General features: G+C 43.9%; 1 protein-coding gene and 1 pseudogene across 1 annotated transcript; both read right to left on the reverse strand.

Moving 5' to 3' along the window:
• Positions 1-9,606: 9,606 nt before the first annotated feature.
• LOC135972329 (interferon beta-like) lies at positions 9,607-10,234 on the reverse strand (annotated as a pseudogene).
• Positions 10,235-14,519: 4,285 nt separating this feature from the next.
• Positions 14,520-15,845, reverse strand: LOC135972261 (interferon beta-like). The gene has a single exon (XM_065549622.1). It carries the CDS (start codon positions 15,310-15,312, stop codon positions 14,737-14,739), a length of 576 nt encoding a protein of 191 aa, XP_065405694.1. The 5' UTR covers positions 15,313-15,845; the 3' UTR covers positions 14,520-14,736.
• Between the last annotated feature and the right edge of the window lie 9,589 nt (positions 15,846-25,434).

Raw genomic sequence — 25,434 nt, forward strand, 5'->3', positions numbered from 1 at the left:
CCATCAGCACCTTGGTTGGCAACTGATGGTGCACCCCCGCATCTTTGGCCTCTCCTTGGCCCACCATTTCAGATGTATCCTTGCCATAGGTACCTTAACTGGGGGTTCGTACACGCCCGTCAGGGTTAGGTAGGTGTTGGGCACCACCCGGTTTGAGGCCACCACCTCAGGCCAGGCCAGCGTCACTTCAGCGCCTGTGTCCCACTACCCAGTGACCTGCTTCCCATCCGCCTCCAGGGGAATGAGGCACTCGCTCCTCAGGAGCCGCCCCACACCCACTCTGTAGACTGAGAACTTTGAATCCAGAGCATCAAGCCTCCCTGAGGAGCTGGCCTGGGAGACTCCTCCCTCTTGGGCGATTGCTAAACTGCCAGCCCCTTCTACCTGGGGAGCCAACCCCTCCTCCTGCTGGGATCCCACCCAGTTAACTCTGTGAGGGCTCGGTTTGCACATCCTGTCCCTGAGCTTTTGGTACCAGGCCCATCTGTGGCCCCTCTGCCCACAGTAATTACACCTCAGGTCCCATTGGTTCCCTGGGGCCGGTCAGTCAGCTCTGGTATTGGCTGCGCCTCTTGGAAGGGATTTATCTGACAATCCCTTCAGGGAAGTCCCTGAGTGATAACGCTTCTGCACTGATGTGGGCCTGTCCCCCTGGGATTCCATTCCATATCCCGACCTGCTGTCTACAAACTCGTAAGCCAGCAGCCCTGTGTGGTGCAGGTCTTTCAGCCTCTTGTCCACAAACCAGATCTTTAGGTCAGGGGGACATAGTTCATTTAGTCGCTCCAGCCCCATTAGTTCAATCATGTCCTCCTTGGTCTGTGCCCCAGCCCCATTCACCCACTTGCAGGTGTATTCCCCCATCAGCGTGACCAGTTCCAGATAGGTCATCCCCTGGGTCTTTTGCACACTCCGGAACTTTTTCCTATATGCCTCGGGGGTCAGCTCAAACTTGCGCAGCTGGGCTTGTTTGAACAGTTCATAGTCCCCTGCTTCCACCTCATCCATCTGGCTGAACATCTCTGTGCCTTTGGGACCCAGTACAGGGGTGAGATGCTGAAGCCTGTCTGCAGGGTCAACCTGGTGCACATTGCAGGCCTTCTCAAAGGCAGTGAGGAAGGTGTCTGTATCATCCCCTTCCTTAAACTAAGGCAGCACTTTTATATCCGAGTTCCCTGTGGGCTTAGCCACCTTGGGCCCATCCCCACTCATCTCTCTGCTGGGGATCTCTCTGCTCTCAGCTCTGCCATCACCAGTTCATGTGCCTCAGTCTCTCACAGTCCTCCCATTCCTTCTCACGGTCCTCCAGCTCTTTCAGTTTCAGTCCCATTTCCAACTCCAACCGGCTCAGCTCCACCAACGGGGAACTTGGTCGGGAAGATCCCCTGCTGGTCGGGTAGGTGGATCCTGGGGCTGCCTGGTTGCTTTAAGCCCCTTCCACATCCCTGGTTGGGTCAGTGACTGGGATGAGCCCTGGGACTGCCTGGCTGCTCCCAGTCTCTTTTGTGGCCCCAGCTGGCTCAGAAACCAGCTCCTTAGAGCGATCATTCTCTTCCACCTGGGCAATCAGCTGTGCCTTGGTGAATTTTTCAGTGCGCAGCCCTCTCTCTCTCTCTGCACAGCTCTACGATGTCCTTCTTAAGGAGATGGTTATAGGCCATCTCCATGCTGTTCCCAAGGGGTCACGGACTCACAGGCCTGTGCTCTCTCCACTCCCCACGAGCCCTGGAGGAACCCCTTAAGTGTGACAGCCCTTCTCGGGGCTTAAGCCGCACCTCTCAAAGCCTCCAGCATGCACATCTCTCGCTAATCCCCCTTTGTTTTACTGCTCCCCAGTCACTTACTGCAGGATGCTCTGTCCACAGGGTGCAGTTTGATCCTACCACTGCCACCAGTTGTCACGGAGTCACCGGGCGATGCTGTGGAACTACTCCGTACGAAGCCAGTCAGGACTCTGGGGGAGCATGCCTCCTCTCTTTGAGCATACTGTCTCCAGGGCAAGAAGCTTACACAGCTTCAACCTTCAAGAGTCTGACCTTGTAGCATTCAGCATCCCCTTTTCACACTGCTGGACCAGTTAATCAAAGGGATGGAGAATTTTGCCCTGGCGTATATTGATAATCTCGGCGTTTTTTGCCAGACCCGGGAGGACCATGTGTCCCAGGTTAAACAAGTGCCGGACTGGCTCCGGGATGCAGGTCTGATTATAAAAGCTCGGAAGTGCAAGGTGGGGACAGAACTGGTGCAAAACTAGGCAGTTGCCTAGGGCGCCAAGTGGTTGGGGGTGCCAAAAAGCGGTGCCCTGGCTGGGCAGAGAGGAGTAGGAGCTGCCTTCCAGAGGAACCAGAGAGCCAGAGCATTGGCTTGTGGGGGCGCCGAGCCCCAGCCATGGAGGAGCCAGGGTGGCGCAGGGGGGGCAGCAGCCCTACAAAGGAGGGGGCACTGCTGGGGGAACAGCCGTGCCACCTGCTCCTCCTGCCCAGGCTGCAGCCCGGCGCCCCCGGCCTCCGGGGCTCCCGCAGGCTGCAGCAGATGCATGCGGGCGGCGGCCCCCATGGGTCCCCCCGGCTTCTCCCTCACCACGCTCGGGCTCTGTGGCTCCCGGGCATGTGGGGCGCGGGGCCCTGAGCCTGCTCTGGGAGGGGCAGTGGCGGGTCACGTTCCCGGGAGCCGCAGAGCCCAAGCGCGGCAAGGGAGGAGCCAGGGAGCCCACTGGGGCCGCCGCCCGCATGCATCTGCTGCAGGAGCCCCTCGGGGGGGAGGGTGCCGGTCTGCAGCCCAGGCAGGCACACCCCCTGGCTCCTCCCTCACCGCGCTCGGGTTCTGCGGCTCCAAGGCGTGTGAGCTGCTGCTGCCCCTCCCGGAGCAGGCTCAGGGCCCCGCACTCCGGCAGCGGCTCACATGCAGCTGCCTCCTCCCTGGGCTCCAACTTTCCCAGCTCCTGCCGCTCTCCAGCCCATGCGCCCCCGGCTGGGAGCTTCCCCCGCACAGCAGCAGCTGGAGCTGGGGGGGGGGGGGGGGCGGGAAGTTGCTTCGGGCCCTGCGGTTCGGGGAGCCAGGAAAGTTGGAACCTGGGGCGGAGGTGGCTGTGCGCTCAGAGGCAGCGTGCTGCATCCATCTCCCACAGATCGCCAGAGCCCAGTACTTCCTTTTTAGGCAAAATAATGAATGATGCAATCTGAAGCTGGTATTGCGTCATACATGATATGAATTGCATCATGTTATTCCTAGAATTCATGGATGATGCAATCATAACGAAGCTTACATCACTCTGCTGAACAAATTGCCCTATATCCGCTCTAGAAATCATACAGTGTCGTGCTCTCTTATTTGTCAGCGTTTGATTTTGCAAAGGGACACATTTCTGTTTAGCCAAAGTGAGCAGAGATGCCTCGTACATGTGTGAACAGAGCAGATAACTTCTGCTATGTTTGTGGTGAAGTGACTTTTGCATCACAGAAGCACAATATAACCACTATGGTTAAAAAAGCCTATCGCCTTTATTTTGGCTGCAAAACTGGAGATCAGGACAAGAGGTGGGACCCACACACATGCTGGTTGAACAGGAAAAGGAAATCTATGCCTTTTGCAGTGCTAATGATTTAGAGAGAGCCAACAGATCATACCAGCAATTGTTACTTCTGCATGGTGCCTCCAATTGGGCAAGGTGTACCAAAGAAGAAAAAGTGGACTGTGCATTATCCAAACATTCCATCAGCTATATGCTCAGTACCCCACGGAGAAGGACTGCCGGTTCCTGATGCACCAGAATCATTCTCACTTGAGTCAGACGAGGAAGAGGATGAAACTTCTGGTCCTGAACCATCAATGTCACAGGACCCACATTTTCTCCCATCCTCCTCCTCCTCTCAACCACACCTCATAACACAAGGTGAACTGAATGACCTTGTCAGGGATTTGGAACTACCCAAGAGTAAGACAGAGCTGTTGGGCTCCAGACTACAGCAGTGGAATCTCCTGGCAGGTGATGTTAGGGTTTCCACGTTCCGTGACCGTCAAAAGATCTTGTCCCATTCTTCTTCACGGAAGGTGATCTTGTGACCTGCAACAAGATCGATGGTGTGATGGCAGCCCTCAACATGGTTCACGATCCAGATGAGTGAAGACTGTTCATTGATTCATCGAAGACGAATCTTAAAACTGTTTTACTGCATAATGGCAATGTTTTGTCATCAATTCCAGTTGGTCATGCAGTCCATATGAAGGAAACCTATGACAACATGAAACAACTTTTGAGGTGCGTAAACTATGACCAACATCAGTGGCAGCTTTGTGGCAATTTGAAGGTTGTTGTTGTTGTTGTTGTTCTCTTGCTTAGTCTGCAGACTGGATACACAAAGTACTGCTGTTTTCTCTGTGAATGGGATCGTCGTGCAAGAGATTCCCACTACATCAAGAAAGATTGGCCACTCCGACAGTCATTGGAGTCTGGGAGGTAAAAGTGTTCAGCACCCACCACTAGTTGAATCAAGGAAGATTTTGTTCCCACCCTTACACATCAAGCTGGGTCTCATGAAGAACTTTGCTAACGCAAGGCCATCGGCGGGGAGCCGGCCCGCCGATGGCCGCAAGGCCATCGGCGGGGAGCCGGCCCGCCGATGGCCGGTTTTGTAAAAATGTTGTTTAAAATGAAGGAGGAAGGTAGCTAGAACGTTTTGAAATTGGCGAAAAGCTGTCCCTTCCTTTGTCTGTCTGTTCTCGCAACTGGAGAGGCGGAGAAGGTAGCAGTTATGCTGTATCAAGCTTGGGTCCAGGTGTCTAAAATCATCAGTTTATTAGCTAGAAACTATTCATTTGAAACCCCAGATATGTAAGTAAATCAAGAAGCATGTAGCAGGACACGATTAGGTTTTTCTCATTTTATTTCTTTAATAAAATTTACCTTTTTTAAGAACAGGATTGTATTTTTGTTTCTTAACTTGTTTGTGCACATTTTTTAGTTAGCTGGTGGCAACAGCTAATTTCTCTTTTTTCCCCTTTCCTTTCTCAGCTCTTCCTCAGAGCGGGAGCGAAAGGGCTTTATCATTTTTTGGTTAAATATGTATTTAATACAAACCACTACCACTATAGGTTGCCATTTTGTATAAAATACTACTTTATTTATAAATAATAAATATCTATGTAAAATACATAAATGAGAGCAATAAATAAATAATAAACTTCCATAAATATCCTGTTACAAATGAAAAGTAGCAACATCTTTTAAAATTCCACATCTCATTTCACATGAAGTATAAAATATTAACAGCTGACCTATTGTTTGAGGAAAGTTGGTTACAAACTGTTCAGAGCCTGCTGCAGAGGATCCGTACAGGGATAGAGCCATCTGCATGTGTCTCTTACCTGTTCCACATGGAAGTGAGATAAGGAGCCAGGGAGTAAGACGCTTTTGCACATACTTCCCTCTTGGGTTGTTCTTCATACAGTTATGATCCACCTGGGGGGCCTTTTGTGAGCATACGTGCATTGGCGTCTGGCCAGGGCCTGCTCCAGGCACCAGCCTGGCAAGCAGGTGCTTGGGGCGGCTGCTCAGGAGAGGGGCGGCACGTCCAGCTATTTGGCAGCAATTCGGCAGACAGTTCCTCACTCCTGCTCGGAGCAAAGGACCTTCCGCCGAATTGCCGCTGCAGATCGCGATCGCGGCTTTATTTTTTATGCTTGGGGCGGCCAAAACCCTGGAGCCGGTCCTGGCTCTGGCAGTGCTAGAGGGAGTAGCTCGCAATGTCAGTGGCACAAAAATTACATTGTGTGGAAAGACCTTGTGTTCCGTACAGAAAACAGTCTCCTCTGTTTCTATGATGAAAGCTGGAGACAAACCAGTCACTATTTCCTCCTGCCTACTGATGGAACGATGAAAGAGAGCTTAAGTGGGGATCTATTAGTTGCATATTCCTCCCTGTTTATCCCCCTGTGGTTGGCTTTCCTACAGGAAGGTCTAAAATCATAGATGATAGAAATCATCAAATGGCTTCTTAAAGAAATGAATTGACTCTTTTATGTAGCGCAGCTTAAATACTGTGTGATGAAATGATTGTCAGGAGGTTCCCCTCTGCACCATAGGGGTAATGAATTAGTTAGACTTTGAAGAAGAATTTATATGGCTCCCATGTGCTCTGTTACTGCCACGTACCACCAGAGAGGGGGATACATTTTGGAGGTTGTGAACCAATCCGTTTATAATCCTTGACTTGTTTATACAGTCCTTTTTTTTTTCTCTCTCTCTCATTTCCATGTAATTGTGTTTTGTTAATATAACCTGTAGGCTTCAACTCCACCAAAGAATGAATGAATGCAGAGAGACTTGAGCAGGAAAGAACTACTACCATTGATAGGCACAGCTACTGAAAAACCCTGCACCATAAGAAAGAATAGGCATTTGTTTTAAGAGTTAACTCCTTGTACATGCCTCTAAACCAGCAGGTCCCAAATTGAGGTTCATGTATCAGTGGTGGCACATGGAGGACCTGATGGTGGTCTTCAGTGAACTGGCTGATCCCACATTCCTAGTACTGAAATTACTATAAATGCATTCCTAGTACTGCTTTTTTTTGTTAAGCATTTGCTGTACCTGTCACGAAGGTGTTACCTGATCTCGAATAGGTGGGGAAATGGTCCACAGAACAATTTTTGTAAGAGTAGGCCCACATCATAAACTGTTTTAGAACCCCAGAGGGAAAACAAGTAGAGGGAGGGATAGCTCACTGGTTTGAGCACTGGCTTGCTAAACCGAGGGTTGTGAGTTCAATCCTTGAGGGGGCCACTTAAGCATCTGGGGCAAAATCAGTACTTGGTTCTGCTAGTGAAGGTAGGGGACTGGGCTCAATGATCTTTCAAGGTCCTTCCACTTCTAGGAGATAGGATGTATCCATAATCTTAATTTTAAAGGCTTCTGCAGTGGCACCATCTGTTGACTTTGAATGTACAGATGCTCCTATTAGCAATTCCATATTTTTGGTTGCATTATAAAAGGGATTTCCAGTAGGGAATATGTTCCTGTTTTTCCCCCTCAAGGCAAATTGACAATCATTGTGAGAATTCACACATGATTTGTTTTTATACTATTTGAACATTTAATGTAGTGGCTGTTTAAAAGTTTTTAAAAGAAGACAAATAAGAAATCTCCAGATTTAGTATCTGGCTTAAATTTGTCCTAGGCAGTGCTGGGATTGCCTAGTAGCGCTTCAGAATACTATCTATGTACCCAGATTTGGCAGAGAGGTAGATCCTTCCTCACTAGGTCTGGTCTAATGCCTAGTTTTGTTTTGTTTTTTTGTTTTTCAAATTTTTAATTATTGGGTTTATGGTATTTTTAGTCATTATTCACATTACAACTGAAATTTTGATGCACTGTGCTCATAAAACTGGTGGTTGTTGGTGGAACATGCAGTCCATGAGCACGTGCTTGATTTTGGGGCAGTAGGGGGAGGGCAAAAGGGGTAGCCCCAGGTGCTTACAAACCTTAGCAGGAGGGATTGGGTACATGCAAGCTTGATTGATTGATGTCATTTGTGAGGCAAGTGTACCCAAGTCTGTCTGACTGGTCGGGGGGAAATTAGGCCCACACAAGTCTGAAAGGTGGTGGATAGGGAGACTGAGTATATGGAAACCTGACTAATTGGGAGGAAGTTCACACGCACATCTCATTAGGGGGAGGGAGGGGCAAGCAATTTTGTATCATGACATCCCCCCTCGGAATGCCAATCTCTCTATCACCCTTTTAACTGGTCCTTACCAAACAGCTACTGAACCATACACCCACAGCTACAAGTGCTGGGGAAAAAATTATCTAGTAATAGGAAGAAATGCAAAAGCTGCAGAACTGAGGTTGTGGTTTGTGATCTGTTGGAGTGGTAAAATTAATTACCATACCTATTTTCCTCTGCAATCACTTCTGAATCAGGGGTTATGTTTACAAGGTACTTCCACACGTGAACATAAGACTCGTGCACTTAAGCTTAGGTAAATGTTGACAAGTCCTTTGCTGAACTGGAGTCTTAAGGCAGAACAAGATAATATTTTTATTGGGTCTTTGCTTTTTTAAATATATAATTAATAATCACTACTGCAGCAGGCTGCTATTTTGTATAAATAAATATTTATTTATAAATATAAAATACATCTGAAAATGATAAATAAGAGCAATAAATAAATATTATAAATAAATAAAAGTAGATCAACACCAAAATACTGTTACAAATCTAGCAAAATGATCTGAATATTTTCACAGTGCAGGAGGAGGATATATATAGTCTCACTAGTTTATAATTCCAGTGCACTTAATTATACATGACCTAGAATTTGGGATGCTCTTTGCTTTTTATTCTTGCAGTGAAACAGGCCTCCAGAAACTCCATTTGCTTATGAGTCCATGTTTGGATCTTTGAATGGGACTGTCATTCCAGGCAGCTAGGGAAGGAATGTGGCACGAGATGTAGCAAATCTGTTTGAGGATTTTCTGGACGGCCACTTGGCAGTCTGTCTCTGCTAAGGCTTGAGAACCTTTTGGGGCCACATGAAGTCTCTCTCTTCTTTCTGACTTTACAGGAAAATTATCCTTCCGTTTTGTTTGGAAGTTGACCTCATTCACATTTGTTATGCTGAAGCAAAGCCAGTTACAATTCAGAGGTGGGATTTCATTTTTAAGAGTAGCCCAAGGAAAATTCTGAGCAAACGCGTAACATCAATGATTTGGAAGTCGTAAGGTTTTTCTCCTTCGGTTCAAATACTAAGTTGTCTTCTGGCATATTTTCAGCAATATCTTTTTTGTTTTACATTTTCTCATGTGAGTGAATCAGTGGTAATGACAAGAATATAAATTGTGCAATTGGAGTGCTGTAGGAGTTGTTTTAATGCAAGACAGACTGATAAGAGTCTGGTAAAGGAACTGCTTGTAGAATCAACTTAGACAATCCACTCCAGTGGAGATGTAGTTTCATTCAGCTGTTTTCATAACATCATTGCATGAAGCATCACATACTGAAATAAAAAAGGGGAATAGCTGAAACATGGAGAGTTTCAAATGCCAAAATTAGACCATCTTTTTCTAACCAGATGTCAAATCATAAATCCTGAGCCTTAGTGTACATATGATCTTGTGAAAAAATTTTTTTTACCAAAATTGTTGAAATATAGAGGTAAACAGAACAAAGAAAAGCAGAATAAGTAGTCTTGGCCATCCCTATGTGCAGAAGTAACTGGCAGAATTAGATGGTGGGATAGAAGTGTGTGCCCACAGACCGTCAATTTTCTGGTGTCCTGATTGGGATTTTCTCTTACTAGGCAGTTGTTAAAAGTGGGCTTGTTGCTGTTTTTCCCCAACTAAGCCGCTCACTGGGCAAAGTTATATTTGGTATGGTTAATTCTTAAAGGATGATATTTTGTCATTAGTTGACAGTTATGATATACTTGTATATTTTTTCATATAGAATGTTGTGTGCGGTAAAGAAGCACTAAACTATATGCTACTCTAAAACCGTTTTATTAACATGATTTTGAAATAGTAATTTCACCAGTACAGCTATGGGAGAAAGATTGGGCCCTATTAATAAGAATTATAAAATTCTGACCCATCTCTCTTCAGCTGTTTTATTCATATAATATTATTTGAGTTTTTTCTAGGAAAAATAAATATTTGGTATCTTCATTTTCAAGTCTTTTTGTGAGTATGTTGAGAATTGGAAAACATCTGGATATTTCCACACGGATGATCTCCCTGGCACATTGGCTGTATTGCTTTTCTTTCAGGAAATCGTCTACTGTCTGAAGTACCTCTTCAGTTTCAGGCTGGTGAACAGGAGGGTCTCATTTCCTGGGTAGGTTATCTCCTTTTCCATCTCAGCACTCAAACACGTCTCTAGCTTCTCAATCTGCTGGTGAAGTCCATTTTGGAATTCCTTTATGGAAGTTCCATCCCAGGCAACTTGGGTGAGATTGTTGTTTTAAAGATATAGAAGAGCTCTTGGAGGATCTGCTGGATGGCTACCTTGGCATTCTCTTGCTGGGACAGTCGGATCTTGAGGATATCTCTGGGCTTGAAAGCTGTCCTTTCATTTAGACATTGGAAGGGAAAGTTTCCACCCGTTTTCTCCAGACACTCTAAACTGTCGCTGTTCATTCTGGTTTGTAGAACATGAAGCCTGTTACAGTCCAGACATGAGATTTCACTGGAGAAGAGCAACATGAGGCAAAATTGCAGCAAACTCCTGCTAATCATGATGATGTCTTAGATTCCCTGTGTTTGTGCAGAACGTGAGCAACTGGTGCCTATTCAAGGTCTTTTTCAGAGTTCTGTGTTTTAGCCCCATGTCTCTGAATGTTAGTATTATGTAGGAGAGAGATTTTTCTTTCATAACTTTCTGGTATTCAAGGTATTCCATGCCTGAGGTTTTTACTTTCAGTTTCCTACTTTTTATTTAAGGAAGTGAACAAACAATCGGAAGAACAAAACCAAAAAGAGTCCCTTTTTAAATATTAATGAAACCCTACATTTCTTTCCTTAGGTTCTCCCCTTCCCCATTAGATAAAGGAAAATGTAAAGGGTAAGAAGAGTGGTGATTAACAGTATCCTACAGTTACAGGTCAGAGTAGGGACCTGTCTGTCTACTCCCAAGTACCTGTAGCTAGCATTGGGTATGAATGTCTGTTACCTTAGTAAGATTAGCCATGCATTGAAGTGATAACAGTGAATTTGGGAAGATGTGGGGAGAGGGCGAACTAATGCAGAGCTTCTTTTTGCCAGACCCTGCAAATAAGAGCAGTGGAGTGATGTGTAAAGCGGCTGTTCCTTCACTTCACCAGCAGATGGAACTCTTTCCCTAGCTGACAGGTTTGAGAGTAGCAGCCGGGTTAGTCTGTATCAGCAAAAAGAAGGAGGAGTACTTGTGACACCTTAGAGACTAACAAATTTATTTGAGCATAAACTTTAGTGGGCTAAAATCCACTTCATTGGATGCATGCAGTGGAAAATACAGTAGGAAGATATACATACACAGAGGACATGAAAAAATGGGTCTTGCCATACCAATTATAACGAGACTAATAGCCCACCTTAATTAGTCTTGTTATAGTTGGTATAGCAAGACCCATTTTTTCATGTTCTGTGTTTGTGTGTGTGTGTGTGTGTGTGTGTGTGTGTGTGTAGGTTTATAGTTTCAAATGTGATTGACTTTCACCATTTGTGCTTTTTTTCTTATTTCAATGTGTGTTTTTCCTGGGCTTAAACACTGAAACCGAAGTGGTCTGTTGAATGAGCTACACATTCTGTAGCAAGTTTCACTTTCTGTTCTTCATGCCATAGCACTAGGCTGTCATGTTGGAGTTTTCATCAGCAAAGGAGAATGGTTTTCAATCCAAAAATAGAAAATTATTTTCATCTTAATTTTAAAAAAGAAAGGAAGAAAACATAAGAATATTTGTTATTAGTTCTGTCACATCTCACTCCCCCATCTCCTCACATGCTTTCTGTTATTATCATACAGAGTTTGTGCCCAAACTACTTGGAAGTGTCACTTTGAAGAATGAAGTTTACACAGTATATTTATGTACAATACAGGACCCAACGCTTATACACCCCAGTCTCCCCTAGGAGTTCTGAGTGCACATTTCATGGCAAGTTGAAGCTTAGGAGGGAATATTTATAAGAGAAAAATTTAAAAATCTGAACTCTAACAAGAAAAGCTAAAGTAAGAAAGCAATGGAAGTAAAGACAGTCTTTCAGTATATTTGCATCAGCAATTAGCCTGTTTTCTGGGACAGATTAGATGCAGACTCAGCTGGGTGAAATATTTGCTAGAATTTGATGAAATACTGTGTATATAAATTTCAATTAAAAAGAGCAGAACTTTTTTGGGATTATTTTTCCTCTATATTTCAACCATCTTTATTTGAATGTGTAATTAGATTAATTTGGCTCCTTTTCCCATTTGCAAATCTACAAATAAATTCAGATTTTGTTAATGTGTTTTTTAATATAATTTGACAAATGGTTTACATTCTACTCTCTGGTTTCAGAGTAGCACCCGTGTTAGTCTGTATCCGCAAAAAGAACAGGAGTACTTCTGGCACCTTAGGGACTAACAAATTCATTAGAGCATAATCTTTCGTGGGCTACTGCCCACTTCTTCGGATGCATAAATTTGTTAGTCTCTAAGGTGCCAGAAGTACTCCTGTTCTTTTTGCATTCTGTTCTCTGGTTGCTCAGGACCTTCTCACCACATCTTTTGCTTTGACTATTCCCTATTTATAATTTACTACTTGTTCTGTATGATGGTTCACCTGAGTTAACGTAATTATGTCTCTTCCCTGATTGGTTGCCTTCGGTTTCAAAACTATCATAATCCTAATACAAATGGTCTCTTCCTGCTCTCATTTCTCACATGTAATTTTGTTTGTGGTTGTACTCAAAAATGAATTTAGTCTATACTGTGCTCACACACACAAAAAACTGGAACCGAATGTGTGTGTGTGTGTGTGTGTGACACACAAATGAGAATCATTCATGGAAGCCCATACTTGATGGTCGGGGGCGGTGCTTGTAAATGTATTGTGGAGACGTGGTATGTGAATGCAAACAAACCTGATTGATGGAGTTATGAGCAAGCTAATTAAATGCTAACTTAACTGGTGTGTTTCTGAGGGTGCATACTGTCTTGATTAGTGCCCTCTTCCCTCCACCGCCAACACAACTATCTACTACACCAAACATCCACAACAAGAAGTTATTTGGTAGGGGAAAATTACCAAGGAAAAAGTAGCAGAGGAAAAAGGCAGAGGTCAGGTCTGGTGCATGGATTGTTACAGTGGAAAGACTAATTATCACCCCATTGCTACTCTTTTAATATGGAAGTACAGTGAACTTGCACACTGATTCATCAATGTATCTAAGTATGTTCCCAACTGGAAGCACGAACATCGGTGGGGTGGGTCACATACTATAAGTCACGTGCATAAGAACTTTCTGGACTTGGGGTTTTAAGGTTGAATAATAATAGAGTTTTTGCTGGATTTTTTAAAATTGGGTCTTTAATAGAAATCAGTACAACTGTATGGTGCCATTTTGTATAACATAATAATTTATTAAATTAATCTATGATAAAATATAAATAAGAGCAATAAATAGTAGACTGACATAAATATCCTGTTACAAATAAAATGATCTGAAAATATTTCCACAATGCACAAATAGTAGCAACAACTTTTAAAATTCCACTGCATCTCCTTTTACATCATGTATAAAATATTCATTGATTTCAGTTAGTATTTTTTTAAAGGTTGGTATTTTAATATCTAAACTTCTTTGAGTTTGTCCTATAGTTGAAAACTTTCTAATTCCACTCAGATTCTCTTGGTATCTCTTCACTTTCATCCTGGTGAGCTGAAAGTCCTTTCTTCCATCCTGGTGAGAGAGTCCCACCTTCCAGCACTGCAACCAAACATGTCTCCAGATGCCCAGCTGGCTGATGAGTGTGTTGGACTCTCTGAACGGAACTCCCGCCTCAGGTAGCTTGGGAGAGATATTTGCAAAAACAGCCGGAAATATGTTGGATTGTCACCTGGGCATTTTCCTTCAGAGACACTCATAACTGAGAACCTCTTGGTGCCACCTGAAATCTCTCTCTTCGTTCTGACATCATAGGAAAATTATCCACATGTCTTTGTTTGGAAGCTGTTCCAGTTCACACATGTTATGCTGTTATACTGTGGTTATACTGCATGTTACAGTTCAGAGGTGAGATTTGATCAGAGAAGAGTTGAACCATAGAAATATATAGCAAACACATAATGTCAACAATGTTTAAGGTCCAACCCTTTCTTTTGAAATTCTTGTCTTGTAACATTTTTGCATCAATATCCTTCATTTTGCATTTTAAACAATGAGTAAAGGAACAGAATATTATCACATAAAATGTAATTTGTGCAATTGGATTTCCATAATAGAGCGAATGTATTGCATAATACGTCAAGCGTTATGGAGTGTTAGACGTCACTGTGGGAAGAATCAGCAGAGAGGAGGGATTCCACTGCATCCTTCTGTTTTAATCTCAGTAGTTGCAGCGTCCAGAGCTGAAATGAAATAGGAAATATTTGAAACACAAAGGGCAAAAATATAATTTTCATTGAACTAATCTCAATAAATTAAATGAAAACATCTTTTCCACACACAAGCTCGCAAGTCATTTAGTATGTTAATATTGTTTTTACAGTCTCTAGGAAGCTTCTCAAACTTTGGAATACTAGAAATAGTTCTCATGGGGACAGATTAATTAATAGCAATGATGATAATCGTAGAAACACCCTACATATGTTGAAGTTAGAGTACTTTGTGGTGTGGGAGGGAGGAAAGTATCATTATCTGATGACCAAAGTGCTGGTGAGGTGCCTAAAGATTCCACATATGTGTACTTTGTTGCGTGGTCTGCCAATTACCTGCTGCCCAACAGTACTGATACGTGAGAGATTATGAAGATGTGCAAAAATAAATAATAGTAGAAACCCCCAAAAATAAATCCATGTCATTGCAAATCCATTTCCAGCACAGGACAGGAAGAGCCTAAAGCTGCTGCCATGGAAATCAATTGCTATTTGGCCATAGACCCTGTAGAAGAAGGATCAGGCCCTATATAAGCAGAGTTATAAAATATCCTCTATCTTTGTTCAGCTGTAAAAATTACACTAATGTTAGTTCATTTACTCCAGGGAAAAGATTTGTACTGTACCTTAGTTACTAAGGCTTCTAGTGAGTTTGTCAATCAGTACAAAACATCTGGGTATTTCCATGCGAATGATCTCCCAGGCACACAGGCTGTATTGCTTTTCTTTCAGGAAAGCATCTATCCCCTGAAAGTATTTTTTCACTCTCCGGCTGGTGAGCTGGAGATCCTCGCTTTCTGGGTTGGTTAATTCCTTCTCCATCTGTGCTCTCAAACATGCCTCCAGCCGCTGAATTTGCTGGTAAAGTCCATTTTGGAACCTGACTATGGAAGTCCCATCCCAGGCACTTTGGGTGAGGTTTTTGCTAAAGATGTTGAAGATCTGTTGGAGGATTTCTTGGATTGCCACCTTGGCATTCTCCTTCTGGGACACTGGGAGTTGGGCAACATCCTGGGTGGGTTTGAAAGCCGTCCTTTCATTTATGCATTGTGAGGGGAAATTTCCGCTCATTTTCTGCAGAAGCTCCAAGCTCTCTTTGTTCACTTTGTTCTGCTGGAAGTGAAGCATGGTACAGAGCCGAGATGAGATTTCAGTGGAGAAGAGCAGTACGAGGCAAACATGCAGCAAACAGCTGGAGGTCATGATGATGTCTATACCGTCCTTTTCTTTGTGTGGAACCGTGAGCCTGGAGTTTGTTGAGGGTCCTACGTAGACTGCTGTGTCTTTCCTTCATGTCTCCGAATATAAATATTTGGTAGCCGAATTTGTGTTTCATCATTTTCTGTTTTTTTTTTTTTTAAATTTTTCCCTTCTGGAGGCTTCAATCTTTTTCTTTCTGTTTAATTCACTGCTTTCTAGTCCTGTGGTCACATTTCATTTTCTGGTTCTCTTCCCCTAGCACAGACTGTTGTGCTGGATTTTTCTATCATGGCAGGAAAATCTGTTTTCATCCAAAAAGAAAACTCTTTTCACTGACATTAGAAAGTAAAAAATCGCATGACGAAACCATGAAAACATTTTTGTACATATTAATTTGGTTAGAGTCTCCCAAGTCTTCCTGCACTTTTCTAAGAACTTTCAGATTTTTGTATCCGCTACATGAAAGTTTCTGTAAAGCAGGAAAAGCAGACTTATCAGAGGCCCCAGATTGCCATGGGCTATGCTCCCCATTTTCACATTACTTTCCATGGGTGTTGGGGATGTTTATTCCACACCAGGGTAAAGTCCAGAGGAAGATGTTGAGGAGAGAGGGGAATGAATAGTATGAATACTAGGAGAGGATAAGGTAACAGAGTAATCACAGGGTGTTGGGAGTTGGGGGAGCCAAATCATCTTTTTCAGTAAATTTGTATGGTAACAGCAATTTAGGGGCGCTGGAATAATTGTTAGCGTGGCTGCTGAAAGCCATTGAACAAAACTGTAAAAGCTGTATATAATGGAGCCCATGCATTCACTTGCTAATATTACTTGAAGCTGCTCAACTCTAGCACCCCTACTTTCATCTCCCCTGCAGCAAGTAGGCTACCAACTAGTCTATTATTTGAGAAAAGTTGGCTACAAGGGCCTCAGAGCCTGCTGCAGGGGCTCCATGCAGGGATAGAGCCCTCTGCTTGTGACTCTTACCTGTGCCACATGGAAGTGTGTGTCGGGTGAGATGAAGTGCTATGGAGTTAGATGCTTTAGCACATAGTTCCCTCTTGGGTTGTTCTCCATATTGTTATGATTCATGTGCGGAGCCTGGAGTGAGTAGATGTGCATTGGGCTGGGGTAGTGCTAGTACAGGTCTGGTGGGTGCATCTCATCATGTCAGCTGCACAGAAATGACACTAAGGCCTGGTCTACACTACGAGTTTAGGTCAAATTTAGCAGCGTTTAATCAAATTAACCCTGCACCCGTCCACACAACGAAGCCATTTACTTCAAAATAATGGGCTCTTAAAATTGATTTCTGTACTCCTCCCCGATGAAGGGAGTAGCGCCGAAATCGACATTGCCGTTTCGAATTAGGGTTAGTGTGGCCACAATTCGACGGTATTGGCCTCTGGGAGCTATCTCACAGTGTACCGTTGTGACTGCTCTGGACAGCAATCTGAACTCGGATGCACTGGCCAGGTAGACAGGAAAAGCCCCACGAACTTCTGAATTTCATTTCCTGTTTGCCCAGCGTGGAGAGCACAGGTAACCATGCAGTCCGAGAATCGAAAAAGAGCACCAGCATGGACCGTACGGGAGGTACTGGATCTGATCGCTATATGGGGAGAGGATTCCGTGCTAGCAGAACTACGTTCCAAAAGACAAAATGCCAAAACTTTTGAAATAATCTTCAAGGGCATGATGGAGAGAGGCCACAACAGGGACTCATATCAGTGCCACGTGAAAGTTAAGGAGCTCAGACAAGCCTATCAAAAAACAAAGGAGGCAAACGGTTGCTCTGGGTCAGAGCCACAGACATGCCGCTTCTACGCTGAGCTGCATGCAATTCTAGGGGGGGCCGCCACCACTACCCCACCTCTGACCGTGGATTCCGAGCATTGGGTAATCTCAGCCATGCCTGAGGATTCTGTGGACGGGGAAGATGAGGAGGAGGAGGAGGATGACGACGAACTTGTGGAGAGCACCCAGCACTCCATTCTCCCCAACAGCCAGGATCTTTTTCTCAGCCTGACTGAAGTACCCTTCCAACCCCCAGACAATGAGGCCATGGAAGGGCCCTCCGGTGAGTATACTTTTGTAAATATAAAACATGGTTTAAAAGCAAGTGTTTTTTAATGATTAATTTGCCCTGAGGACTTGAGATGCATTCAAGGCCAGTACAGCTACTGGAAAAGTCTGTTAACGTGTCTGGGGATGGAGCGGAAATCCTTCAGGGACATCTCCATGAAGCTCTCCTGGAGGTACTCCAAAAGCCTTTCCAAAAGGTTTCTGGGCAGTGCAGCCTTATTCCGTCCTCCATGGTAGGACACTTGACCACGCCATATTAGTAGCAAGTAATCTGGTATCATTGCAGGACAAAGCCTGGCAGCATATGGTCCCGGTGTTTGCTGGCATTCAAGCAACATCTGTTCTTTATCTCGCTGTGTTATCCTCAGGAAAGTGATATCGTTCATGGTAATATATGGTTGAAATATGGGAATTTAATTAAAGGGACAGAGGTGGCTGTTCCTACTGGGCTGTTTGGCTGTGGCTGAAAAGAAATCCTTCCCTGCAGTTAGCGAAGCGGGCGGGGGTGGGGAGAGATTGGCGCTGAGCTTTTCGCGTTTGGCTAGCAGGGATCTTCCCTGATACCAGCCATGCAGTGGGGGAGGGGAGGAAGAAGGAGAGATAAAACGATCATCCCAGAGAATTGGATGTGGGGGGGGTTAGTTTGGTTGCTGCTGCTGCATGTTAACAGGAAAACTGCAGCACTCAATGGGCTTTGTTTGGTATGTGGGAAAAGAGGGCACTGCTTTTCTGAAGGCTGCAGAAGCCAAAAGACAATGGCTTACCATGGCCGCATGCAAGCCGAATTCTGTTGCCTGGACCTGCGTCTGTGCTCTCTAACACCAAAGCCGCAGGCACTCAATATTAAGATGCAAAATGCGACCTTGTACTGAAATCACATGTGCTATGTAATGTGAATAGTGTTGTTCACCGTGAAAGAGTATAAGCATTGTTCTGTAAAATGTATCTTTTTAAATACTTCTCTCCCTTTTTTCCCTTCCTCGGGCAGCTGCAAATTTTTCAAGCCTCCCTCCTCCGTCCCAAAGGCTATCTCAGATAAGGCGGCGAAAAAAAAGGACACGAGACTAAATGTTCTCTGAAATCATGGAATTGACCCGCAATGAAAGAGCTCATCTGAATGAGTGGAAGGACACTGTATCAAAGTAAAGGAAAGATGCCAGTGAACGTGAGGACAGAAGGGACCAACGTGAGGAGAGGAGAGACGCTCGAGATGAGAGGTGGTGGCAGGAAGATCAGAGGAGGCAGGATGCAACAGTGGAGCTGCTGCGTGAGCAAACGGACATGCTCCAGCGTCTGGTGGAGCTTCAGGAAAGGCAGCAGGATCAGAGTGCCGCTACAGCCCTTGTATAACCACCCTCCTCCCTCACCATGTTCCATAGTCTCCTCACCCAGACGTGTAAGAACGTGGGGGGCGGGGGGAGGCTCCGTATATATATATATACACACACACACACACAGATAGAGGACATGAAAAAATAGGTCTTGCCATACCAATTATAACGAGACTAATAGCCCACCTTAATTAGTCTCGTTATAGTTGGTATGGCAAGACCCATATTTTCATGTTCTCTGTGTGTGTGTATATGTATCTTCCTACTGTATTTTCCACTGCATACATCTGTTGAAGTGGGTTTTAGCCCACGAAAGTTTATGCTCAAATAAATGTGTTAGTCTCTAAGGTGCCACAAGTACTCCTCGTTCTTTTTCCCTAGCTGGTGTGACACTGAAAATCCTAAAAACCTGCTATGCTCTAGCTGTCTCCTTCCTTCCAAGCTTTGGGAGGGAGTAATGCCATAGGGACCTCTGAAAATTTGATAAGGCATGGAAAGAATTCCCGTGGGAGACTGGGGTCAGACAACTATTAATCTCATGCAATTTCCTGGCCCTTTGAAAAATGAGGGAGAAAAACCTTGTGTGTAGGGATTACCAGAGGATGGACAGAGGGCACTGAGAAACTGGGAGCTCTACTTAGGAACCTGATACCAGCTGTGAAAAAGCTGAGGAACAGGTTTGGTTGAATTATATGAACACGTTATCTTGTTGGGCACTTCTGAGTAGTTCCCCGGGATGTACTGTAGTGACATGGAAGGGAGTTGTTCAAAAAGATGTGGTAGGTAATAAATATGCTAGAGAGCCTGACATGAATGAATGAGGTTTATAGTTTAAAATGTGATTAACTTTCACCATTTGTGCTTTTTTTTTTTTATTTCAATGTGTGTTTTTCCTGGGCTTAAACACTGAAACCGAAGTGGTCTGTTGAATGAGCTACACATTCTGTAGCAAGTTTCACTTTCTGTTCTTCATGCCATAGCACTAGGCTGTCATGTTGGAGTTTTCATCAGCAAAGGAGAATGGTTTTCAATCCAAAAATAGAAAATAATTTTTATCTTAATTTAAAAAAGGAAAGGAAGAAAACATAAGAATATTTGTTTATTAGTTCTGTCACATCTCACTCCCCCATCTCCTCACACGCTTTCTTTTATTATCATGTAAGGGGACTGTTGCCCCCTTACTAACACTCAGTGGGGGTGTTTTGCTTGCTAGCTCCCAGCACTAAAAGGGGAAGGGTCGATGGCAAATCAGGAGCCTGAGACTGACAGTCCCCAGGAACAATGGGGAGAGGCCAATGCTCCAGATCAGCCTGACTGACAGGACGGGCAGCTAATCAGAGAGTCAGGAGGCCAGGGGGTCCCATCCTCCGTGTGAGCTGGAATTGCCTGGGTCAGACAGAGTGGGGCCGAGCTAAGGAGAGAGCAGGGGCCCGAGCTAAGCTGCTGGGAGCAGGGCTGCAGCCCCAAAGCCAGAGCACAGCCCAGAGAGAGCCGACCTGCCCTGGGAGGAGAGCTGCAGCAACCAGAGCCGGAGGGGCCAGAGAAGCAGCCCAGGGAGCTGAAGGCAGAGCAGCAGCAGCAGCCGTGCTGAGGCCGAGTGGAGCCGGAGCTAGAGCTGGAGCTGGGGCTGGAGCAGTCCGGAGCCGGGTGCAGTGAGCAGCTGGGGAGAGGAGGAGGACCCTGGGCAGTGGGCCCAGCACAGGGAGACACCTCAGCCAAGAGGCTCTGCAGGCCAGACTTGGAGGGGGATCGTAACCCCAACCGGGCAGGGGCGACGCTGGGAAAAAGGGTCCTGCCACCTAGAGCCTGAGAGCGTGTGGCCACCGCCAGAGCAAGTGTCCGACCCGCAGCATCCCTGCAGCACAGCCAGGGCCTGAGAAGGAGCCTGGGACCTACAAGGAACAGACTGAACTGCCCTGACATTCCAGAGACACTGTTTGTGATGTTCCCTGCCACAGAGTGGGGTGATGTGTTTTCCTTTAACCTTTCCCATTTTTCCTTTTTTTTTTTTTAAATTAATTGTTAATTAAACAACTTGTATTTGCTTTAAATTGTACAAAATGATCAGTGGGTCAGGGAGGTACCCAGTGCAGAGAGAGGACCCCGGAGTGGGGACACCTTAGCCCCTGTCCTGGGTGACCACAGCAGGGTTGGGGGTCGAGCCCGCCAGGAATCCTAGGCCCAGCCTTGTCGGGGTTTACGAGGACTCTGCCAGACAGGAGAGTGGAAGGGGAGCCCTCAAGGGCAGGGAGGCCTCTGGGTAAAGGAAGTGGGAGGGAGGACTCAGATCCTGTCGCTAGCCCACTTCACCGGGGTAGTGCAGAAGCCAGGAAAGTTCCCCACAATAGCGGGACCATTCCCCTGCTTACAATCAGACCGAGTTTGTGCCCAAACTACTTGGAAGTGTCACTTTGAAGAATGAAGTTTAAACAGTATATTTATGAACAATACAGGACCCAACGCTTATACACCTCAGTCTCCCCTGGGAGTTCTGGGTGCGCATTTCATGGCAAGTTGAAGCTTAGGAGGGAATATTTATAAGAGAGAAATTTAAAAATCTGAACTCTAACAAGAAAAGCTAAAGTAAGAAAGCAATGGAAGTAAAGACACAGTCTTTCAGTATATTTGCATCAGCAATTAGCCTGTTTTCTGGGAAAGATTAGATGCAGACTCAGCTGGGTGAAATATTTGCCAGAATTTGATGAAATACTGTGTATTTAAATTTCAATTAAAAAGAGCAGAACTTTTTTGGGATTATTTTTACTCTATATTTCAACCATCTTTATTTGAATGTGTAATTAGATTAATCTGGCTCCTTTTCCCATTTGCAAATCTACAAATAAATTCAGATTTTGTTAATGTGTTATTTAATATAATTTGACAAATGGTTTACATTCTACTCTCTGGTTGCTCAGAACCTTCTCACCACATCTTTTGCTTTGACTATTCCCTATTCATAATTTACTACTTGTTCTGTATGATGGTTCACCTGAGTTAACGTAATTACGTCTCTTCCCTGATTGGTTGCCTTCGGTTTCAAAACTGCTTTCAAGATGGCTGCATGAACTTTTCTGGAGAGAATCCTCTTTAAAATGTTTATCTACATGTACAAATATTTCTGAAAATGTTTACCAAGGGCCAAACATTTTTTATAAATGTTTAATGAGTCTTAGCTGTTTAGGCTATAGCTGAAATTTGTTGTTTGTAGTGCAATTGTTGACTGATAGTGTTCTGGAGCGCTATCTTTATACTCAAAATGTGGTAGAGGGGTGGATCCTAAGTAGATCTGAGCCAAGAGGCGGTTTTGTACCATATTTTTAAATGTTGGAGTTAGGGTAATTTTACGCAATACTTGTGTTTAGTCAATATAAGTGATGCACTGCAACAGAAGGATGCAGGGTGGCCCCAAGTGACCATGATCCAGGCCCATAAAATGGCCTGAAGTGTGGAGGAAACGGAGGCAGAGAGTTTCATGTCGGGTTTACTATTTTTGTATAAATCTGTGCATTTCTTGTGTCATTCAGAAAAGAGCAATTGAGTATTAGAATCCTGTGCAAAATGCCTGGGTGTTCCATGGCAGCAGCTTTAGGCTCTTCCTGTCCTGTGCTGGAAATGGATTTGCAATTACATGGATTTCTTTTTGGGGGTTTCTACTATTATTCATTTTTGCACATCTTCATAACCTCTCACGTATCAGTACTGTTGGGCAGTAGGTAATTGGCAGATCATGCAACAAAGTACACATATGTGGAATCTTTAGGCACCTCACCAGCACTTTGGTCATCAGATAATGATACTTTCCTCCCTCCCACACCACAAAGTACTCTAACTTCGACATATGTAGTGTGTTTCTACGATTATCATCATTGCTATTAATCTGTCCCCATGAGAACTATTTCTAGTATTCCAAAGTTTGAGAAGCTTCCTAGAGACTTTAAAAAAAATATTTACATACTAAATGACTTGCGAGCTTGTGTGTGGAAAAGATGTTTTCATTTAATTTATTGAGATCAATTCAATAAAAATTATATTTTTTCCCTTTGTGTTTCAACTATTTCCTATTTCATTTCAGCTCTGGACGCTGCAACTACTGAGATTAAAACAGAAGGATGCAGTGGAATCCCTCCTCTCTGCTGATTCTTCCCATGGTGACGTCTAACACTCCATAACGCTTGATGTCTGACAAATAAGAGAGCACGACACTGTATGATTTCTAGAGCTGATCTAGGGCAATTTGTTCAGCAGAGTGATGTAAGCTTCGTTATGATTGCATCATCCATGACTTCTAGAAATAACATGATGCAATTCATATCATCTATGACGCAATACCAGCTTCAGATTGCATCATTCATTGTTTTGCCTAAAAAGCAAGTACTGTCCAAACCCAGTCATAGATTTATTCATAGATCCAGTCAAAGAGGTATTTTAGTCGTTTCTGGTTTAAATTGAGATCCCTTCCCTTTATAACTCACTTATCCAGAAGCATTTTGGCTGTAGAGCAGTGTAATGAGAAAGTATAACACACACTCATATAAATACATATTTTAAAGAGAATTTTCTCCAGAAAAGTTCATGCAGACATCTTGAAAGCAGTTTTGAATTTGAAGGCAACCAGTCTGGGAACAAGCACAATAGCATTGGCTCAGGTGAACCATCATACAGAACAAGTAGCAAATTATGCATAGCAAATACTCATAGGAAAAGATGTGGTGAGGAGCTCCTGAGCAATCAGAGTGGAATGTATATAAACCATTTGTCAAATCATTTAAAATAAACACATTAGCAAATTCTGAATTTATTTGCAGGTTATTTGCAAATAGGAAAAGGGGCTAAACTAATCTCTTATTTCACATTCAAATAAGCTGGCTGACACAGAGGGAAAAAATTCCAATAAAAATTCCTGCTATTTTCACTGAAATTTAAATATACAATATTTAATCAAATTCTAGCAAATATTTCACCCAGCTGAGTCTGCATCTAACCTTTCCCAGAAAACAGGTAAATGGCTGATGCAAATATGCTGCAAGACTATGTGCCTTTACTTTCATTGCTTTCTTATTTTAGCTTTTCTTGTTTAGATTCAGATTTTAAAATTTCTTTTTTTCATATAAATATTATCTCCTGAAGCTTCAACTTGCCAGGAAATGCACACAGAGAACTCCCACTGGAGTGAATGTGAGATTGGGGTCTTTAAAGTGACACTGCATTCTTTAAAGTGACACTTCCAAATGGTTTAGGCAAAACTCTAGATTATGATTAAAGAAAGTGCTTGAGGTGATGAGGCAGGGAGATGTAAAAGAAGTGACATGAACAAATGTTTTTCTTCTTTTCCTTTTTTTAAATTAATATTAAAATATTCCTTTTCAATTTTTGGGTTGAAAACCGTTCCCCTTCACTGATGGAAACTCCAACATGACAACCTAGTGCTATGGTATGAAAAACAGAAAGTGAAAGTTGCTACAGGATGCAAACTTTATTCATCAGACCACTTGAATGTCAATGTTCAAGCTCAGTGAAATGCACATTGTAAAAAAATATAGCTTGAATGGTGAAAGGGCAAACACATTTGAAAGTGACATTCCTATGTCAGTCACTCTAGCATATTTATTACCAACCACACAATCTTTTTGGACAACTCCCTTCCGTGTCACTACACTACATCACTGAGAACTACTCAGAAATGCCTGAGAAGATAGCATGTTCACACCCTTCAACTGTACCTATTCCTCAGGTTTTCACAGCTGGTATCAGATTCTTAAGTAAACCTCCCAGTTTCTCAGTGCCCTCTGTCCGTCCTCTGATATTCCCTACACACATGGTTTTTCCTCTCTCATATTTCAAATGGCCAGGAAATTGCATGAGATTAATAGAGACTTGTCTGGTCCCAATCTCTCATAGGAATTTTTTCCATGCTTATCAAATTGTAAGAGTGTGAATAATGAGAGCAGGAAGAGGCCATTTTGTATTAGGATTATCAAAGTTTCACTTTGCCACCTCTAAAATGCAGCTCCCAGTTTGAGGGAATACATCAGTCAGTTACTGCCCACGAAAAATACTGAATTCTTCTGAAAAAGTCTAGTTACCCCAAACCTACTCAGTATGGGGGAGAGGGGGAAGAACTATTTCCATTCATTCTATCAGATCTTTAAGTTAAAAAAAGGGCCGTGCTGAGCGTAGAATTCAGTTGAGCTCTTTTACAATATCACCCGGATCATAAGGAGCAGCCATGCCTGTGGAGAATCCCAACTCGCATTTCTTAAAAGAGAGGAAAGCTTTGTGACTATCTCCCTCTGAGATTCTCCCACATCCTTTCACTCACAGGCAGGAGGGGCGGGTTCATCCATTGACTTCCTCATGGCATTGGCGGTTGTTCCATCTCCAGCCTCAGCAGAATCTATGGTTTTCCCACTGATCAAAAAGGTCTCTCCAGACACAGAGATCTGCAGCATCTCTCAGCTCTGGTCCCATTAGATTCTCTGCCCCCATCCTATCAATGCCAAGTAGTATTTTCAGAACTACTATCCACCTACACAAAACTTGGTAGAGTGGTGGATCCTTGCTAGATCTGATACCACCAGCAGGTTTATTACTATAATTTTGAATGTTGGATTTAGGTAATTTTTAGGCATTGCTCATGTTAATTCTGAAAGTTTAATACATTCTGTACACCAAACTGGTTGTTGGTGGCAAGGAGCACACAAGCCTGATTTGG

This window comes from Chrysemys picta, chromosome 6 (genome assembly GCF_011386835.1).
Source record: "Chrysemys picta bellii isolate R12L10 chromosome 6, ASM1138683v2, whole genome shotgun sequence".
NCBI lineage: Eukaryota > Metazoa > Chordata > Testudines > Emydidae > Chrysemys > Chrysemys picta.

What these genes read in the sequence shown, in the direction of transcription:
- LOC135972261 (XM_065549622.1), bottom strand. Translation starts at nt 15,312, where the DNA reads ATGACCTCCAGCTGTTTGCTGCATGTTTGCCTCGTACTGCTCTTCTCC.